The sequence below is a fragment of the Volvox carteri genome, assembly GCF_000143455.1.
Source record: "Volvox carteri f. nagariensis unplaced genomic scaffold VOLCAscaffold_81, whole genome shotgun sequence".
Classification (NCBI taxonomy): Eukaryota; Viridiplantae; Chlorophyta; class Chlorophyceae; order Chlamydomonadales; family Volvocaceae; genus Volvox; species Volvox carteri.
In genome coordinates, this window is record NW_003307624.1 from 51,129 (window position 1) to 57,556 (window position 6,428).

Sequence of the window (6,428 nt, forward strand, 5' to 3'; positions counted from 1 at the left end):
TGCTGCTGATCATCCGCCGCAATAACCGCGATGGTAGGCTGCCGCCGCCGCCGCCGCTATTGCCGCCACCGCCACCGCCGCCCTCGCTGCTGCCGCTAGGCACGCGGCCACAACCTGGAGCGCTACTGCCGTCCTCTGCCGCCGCCGCCGCCGCCGCCGCCGTCACCACCGGCGCTTTAGCCATCGACAGGGCCGCTATGGGGGGGCTGCCAGGCATTAGTAGGCTGCTAAGGCGCCTGAAGGATTTGCCTACACCTCCGCCACTGTCACAGCTAGAGCGGCGGCCGTCGCCGCCGCCGCCGCCGCCGCTGCCGGACGGTGCCCGGCACCCAGCGCCGCCGCCGTTGGGCATCATCGCCGCCGCCAGCTGCACAGTTGCCACAGAAGCAGCGCAACTGCCGCCGTTTGACGTACACCGTGTCGTACCGCTGATGACATCGGCGTTACCTGGTGACGACGCCACCGCTACGGTGGCCGTAGCAGTAGCAGCAGCAGTAGCCCCCGTCGGGGGCTGTTGCGTGTGATAAGGGTCCTCCGACCTTGTGGTACCCCCGTGAGATTGGCTGGCGGCAATCAGTTTGGCAAGTATGGGTGATTCCTGGGATTGGGACGAAGCCGCGCCTGCCGTACCGTAGCTCGTACAAGATCTGCGCAAGGTTGAGGGCGGAAGGGATGGGCATCCTACCTGAACTTCCTCCGGTGTTTCAGTTCAGTGGCTTTTTCTATCATTTATGTGGGAAGCGAATTTACGAAGTATATCAATATTAAGATATGCGCGTGCAAGCGCGTGCTTTACGCCCCTACCTGGTCCACTACCCAATGGAATTGAAAACTCTAAAACGACATCATATACAGACATCATACGGACGATTGATAACACATGGCAAAAAAATCCCAGTCCCGGATTCGAACCTGCGCGCCCTGACAGCCATAGCTAGCGCAGCAAAGGCGGCCCGAGTGCTCTCGGACTGAAGCTTAAGCTCCTTCGCCGCCGCGACCGCCGCCACCCAGTGCTTGCGAACGCGCGTCAACCCAGCGCCGCCGCCGCCGCTGCCGCCGCCGCCGCCGCTGCCATTGTCGTCGCCGCCAGCGTCAAAGGAGCCGCTTCTGCGGCTGAAACCGCCGCCGCCACCGTTGCCGCTTGCAGCGGCGGTGACTGAGCCGCCTGGGTGATGGCTGGCGCCCTTGCTACTGCCGCCGCCACCCCTACCGGCGGCGGCAGTAGCGGCTGCAGCGGGTGCCGCGCCGTGAGAGGGCGGCGTTGAGGAGGTCGCTGAGCTGCTGGCTCGGCGGTCCGACGCCGCGTTAATGCCCTCGGCCGGCAACTGTGGCGGCGCAGAGGACACGTGGTACGGCACAGGATTGGAATAAAACAAAACAACAAAGATACAACATATACCCCGCCGGCGGACGGTCCCCTGTCCGCAACGCCGTACATCCTGACCGTTCCAGCGGACGCCTAGCGGACGGTCATGGAAACGATGGTCCAAAGCTCCAAAACATCTGTATGTAGATGATTCATGAGACGCTAATAATTAATGCTCCAGCTTGCACTCCTTGGCAAGCAATTAACGCGCAAAACACTCGCCAGGAGAAACTAACCCCAAAATTGTAACGCACATAGTCAAAAGGCTTCTAGCATAAGGAGAAAGCAATCGAAAGAAAAAAGACAACATCCCAAGGCGCGCGGCGGACATTCTAATGACCTGTTTATGTAACCTGCTTAAATAACACCAACGCACTGGAACAATTGAATCATGCAATAAGGTCATTGCAATGGCCACAAGCACTGGGCATTAGTGAAAGGGATTCAGCAAAAACTGACCGTCACGCCCAACACGTCGTTCCATCCCTTTGTCGGCTCTGAATGGCACAATGAATGCTCTACTGGGTAAATGATCATTTGGCGGTGGAAAGAGGCCATTGTATGGCATCCGAGCTGGCGCACAGCTTGCGCATGTCCCCAAGACCCAACACGGCACCACGCCCCGCACCCGGTTATGCCCTTGTCCTGCATTCCGCCTGCCAGCCTCTCTGTGCAACACAGCGCATGGCGGACAGGCCAACCAAGCCATACCAAGGTTTCAGTGAAGACTGGGGTCCCAAGCTCTCAGAATCCCAGGCTGCCAGGCTCCCAGGCACATAGGCTGCCAGGCACAAAGTCTCTTAGAATCCCAGGTTCCCAGGCTCCCAGGCACACAGGCTCCCAGGCACACAGGCTCTTAGAATCCCAGGCTGCCAGGTTGCCAGGTTCCCAGGCTCCCAGGCACACAGCCTCCCAGGCTCTTAGCATCCCAGGCTGCCAGGTTCCCAGGCTGCCAGGTTCCCAGGCTGCCAGGTTCCCAGGCTGCCAGGTTCCCAGGCTGCCAGGTTCCCAGGCTCCCAGGCACACAGGCTCACAGGCTCTGAGGATCCCAGGCTGCTAAGGTTCCCAGGCTGCCAGGTTCCCAGGCTGCCAGGCACACAGGCACAAAGGCTCTTAGCATCCCAGGCTGCCAGGTTCCCAGGCTGCCAGGTTCCCAGGCTCCCAGGCACACAGGCACACAGGCTCTGAGGATCCCAGGCTGCAAGGTTCCCAGGCTGCCAGGTTCCCAGGCTGCCAGGCACACAGGCACAAAGGCTCTTAGCATCCCAGGCTGCCAGGTTCCCAGGCTGCCAGGTTCCCAGGCTCTAGCCCAGGCACACAGGCACACAGGCTCTGAGGATCCCAGGCTGCAAGGTTCCCAGGCTGCCAGGTTCCCAGGCTGCCAGGCAGACAGGCACAAAGGCTCTTAGCATCCCAGGCTGCCAGGTTCCCAGGCTCCCAGGTTCCCAGGCTCTCAGAATCCCAGGCTTCCAGGCACACAAGCTCTCAGAATCCCAGGCTCCCAGGCACACATGCTCTCAGAAACCCAGGCTGCCAGGTCCCCAGGCTTTTAGAATCCCAGGCTCTCAGAATTTCAGACTCCCAAGCACACATGCCCTCAGAATCACAGGCTGCCAGGTTCCCAGGCTCTCAGAATCCCAGGCTCCCAGGCTCCCAGGTTCCCAGGCTCTTAGAATCCCAGGCTTCCAGGCACACAAGCTCTCAGAATCCCAGGCTGCCAGGCACACAGGCTCCCAGGCACACAGGCTCTTAGAATCCCAGGCTTCCAGGCACACATGCTCTTAGAATCCCAGGCTCCCAGGCTCCCAGGCTCTCAGAATCCCAGGCTCCCAAGCACACATGCTCTTAGAATCCCAGGCTCCCAGGTACACATGCTTTTAGAATCCCAGGTTTACAGGCACACAGGCTCCCAGGCACACAGGCTCTCAGAATCCCAGGCTCCCAGGCACACATGCTCTCAGAATCCCAGGCTGCCAGGTTCCCAGACTCTTAGGTTCCAAGGCTCCCAGGCTCCCAGGTTCCCAGGCTCTCAGAATCCCAGGCTCCCAGGCACACAAGCTCTTAGAAAGCCAGGCTGCCAGGTCCCCAGGCTCCCAGGTTCCCAGGCTCTCAGAATCCCAGGCTCCCAGGCACACATGCTCTCAGAATCCCAGGCTGCCAGGTTCCCAGACTCTTAGGTTCCCAGGCTCCCAGGTTCCCAGGCCCTCAGAATCCCAGACTCCCAGGCACACAGGCTCTTAGAATCCCAGGCTTCCAGGCACACAGGCTCTTAGAATCCCAGGCTTCCAGGAACACATGCTCTTAGAATCCCAGCCTCCCAGGCACACAGGCTCCCAGATCCCCAGGTTCCCAGGTTCCCAGGCTCTCAGAATCCTAGGCTCCCAGGCACACAGGCTCTCAGAATCCCAGGCTGCCAAGCTCCCAGGTTCCCAAGCTCCCACGCTCCCAGGTTCCCAGGCTCTAAGGTTCCCAGGCTCTAAGGTTCCCAGGCTCTTAGAATCTCAGGCTCACAGGCACACAAGCTCTTAGAAAGCCAGGCTGCCAGGTCCCCAGGCCGCCAGGTCCCCAGGCTGCCAGGTCCCCAGGCTGCCAGGTCCCCAGGCTGCCAGGTCCCCAGGCTGCCAGGTCCCCAGGCTGCCAGGTCCCCAGGCTGCCAGGTCCCAAAGCTCCCAGGTTCCCAAGCTCCCACGCTCCCAGATTCTCAGAATCCCAGGCTCCCAGGTTCCCTAGCTCCCACGCTCCCAGGCTCCCAGATTCCCAGGCTCCCAGATTCCCAGGCTCTCAGAATCCCAGGCTCCCAAGTAAACATGCTATCAGAAACCCATGCTTACAGAATCCCAGGCGCCCACGCTCCCACGTTCCCAGGCACACAGGCTTTTAGAATCCTAGGCTTCCAGGCTCACAGGCTCTCAGACACACAGGGTCCCATGCACACAGGTCGCCCATGGCTGCGGTCCAAGCCTGGCCCCAAACCGCCAGATAAATATGCTCCTACATCTAATTGGCTTAGCCGAATGCTAGTTTTAGCTTTGTTTACATTTCCGTATTTGCTGGCGCCTAGCGCTTGCATCGATGTAGCCCCCAGTATAGCACATTGCATTACATTATCCATGAAAAGATTATAAAACTTTAATTCACTATAAGCTCAGCAAATTGCAAGGGTAAAGGGCTCATCTGGACGCAGTTTGCATGCCGTGCTGCCGGCTTGCGCAAGGAATCTCTGCGCGCGCTCCATGCCCGCGCGCGCCGCGAGCACCAGGATAAACTACAACAAAATGTCTTTTGCTTCGTGCAAAAATACGTTGGTATGTGTTGGTATGTGTGCCCGGAAAGCTGTGCCGGACGGTCGACCGTCCGGCAGACCGTCCGCCATGGACGGTTCCACCGTCCGCCAGGGGGGGTATATGAACCACACATAATATAAAATCATCATCATACATTTTATTACTGAAATTATGTCAATAATGGTCATGGTCGATAATGCCCTTCGCCACATGTACATCAAAGATCAAAATATTAGAAGCCATAAAAAAATGTTTGTGAACCTTTATTTCACATATATCTTCCCGCACTTTCCGGCAAGAGCTTTAGCAAATAATAATCTGATAAAAAGTAAATAAAAAAGTAAGCTGAAGATTTCCAGCACTAAGACTTTTGAGGAATATACGTTCGGTTTTATGGCGCAGTGGCAAGCAGGCGTCTACCTGAGACTTGTTCTTCACGTAGCCGTTACTGCCGGGCGATGTCACAAATCGACTTGGACCATTGAGATCGCGGACGGGGGCCATGGCGGGGCCGCTGGGCTGTACTCCTGCTCCAAGCAACGTCGGCCCGCTACCGATGCCGATGCCGCCGCCTGGCGCCGCCGTCACCCCGCTGCTGGCGCCGCCGCCGCCGCCGCCGCCGCCGGACCCTAGAAATGCCGACAGGAGCTGCAATCCTGAGCCGCTGCCGCTGCCGCTGGCAACACCGGCAGCGATGACGGCAGCTGCGCCGACGCCGCTGCCACTGCCGCTGCCACCGACGCCGCCGCTTCCGCCGCCGCCGCTACCGCCACTGCCGCCAACGTCATCGGCACCGACGGCGCGACGAGCGTTAAAGAAGCTGCCGCCCGTCGGCGTGGCAAGTCCGCTCTCTGACGGCCTCTCGCCCTGCATGAGGTTGCGGCGGCTGATGACGGCGCCGCGTAGGCCACGCTGCGGCGGCGCTACCACCGCGCGCGAGAGCTGCTTCAACGTCATGTCCCAGCTGTCGCTCGCGGCGGCGGCGGCGAAGCCGCCGCCAGGAGGCGACGCCGATATGGAGCCATCGGCCCTGTACAGAGCGTGCGAAGCGGAATTATGGGAGACTGCCGTTGGCGGCGGCGCTGCCGAGACGGCGGCGGCGGTAACGGAGCGCCCTGACGGCGGAAAGCACGCCGCTGGCGATGCCGCCCTTGGAGCGGATCCGTACCCCGCAGATGTGCTGGCGCGCCGGGTGCTGGCGCCGCCGCCGCTGCCACCACGACCGCCGCCGGCAGACCCAACTGTGAAGCTCGCGTTGCTGGCGGTAGACTGATCGACGGCGGCGGCGCCGCCAGGTTCGCCGTTGTCGTCCTCGTCTCCGACGACGACCAAGGCAGACATCGAGACGCCGCCGCCGCCGCCACCGCCGCCGTCGGCATCCCAGCTGCTTCCGCCGTCGCCGCCTCCGCCGCCGTCGTCGTCTTCTGAAGCCCCGCCAACCACGACGTCCGGCGGGAGGTCACCTCCGCCAATCTCCTCCTCCTCACTCACCCTCGTCGGGCGAACAGGCGCCAGGCGACTTGTCGCCATGTAGCTCGGAAGCAGTGTCGTCGTATTGTACGACAACTGGCCGCCGCCAGGTTGCAAGGATAAGGCGTGCAGCGGCGCGGAGTGGATAGATGCCCCACCGCCGCCGCCGCCGCCGCCACCGCTGGAGGTGGACATTGCCGCCGCCATAGCAGCGGCGGCGGCGGCGGCCCGAGCGGCATGTTTGATGTTTTGGGGCTTCATATCCGCAATATTCGTGAGGCTCATCCTGCAAATATGAAAAGATGTTT

The 6,428-nt window shown here is 60.8% G+C and overlaps 1 protein-coding gene across 1 annotated transcript in view; it reads left to right on the top strand.

The window, feature by feature from the left end:
* VOLCADRAFT_99010 (uncharacterized protein) overlaps positions 1 to 524 on the top strand; it is a gene marked incomplete at both ends in the record, with an annotated part of 2,114 nt that extends 1,590 nt beyond the window's left edge. Inside the window, one exon of the mRNA XM_002957827.1 lies at positions 273 to 524. Within this exon, the coding sequence (XP_002957873.1) occupies positions 273 to 524 (252 nt within the window). The remainder of the gene's footprint in view (positions 1 to 272) is intronic.
* Between the last annotated feature and the right edge of the window lie 5,904 nt (positions 525 to 6,428).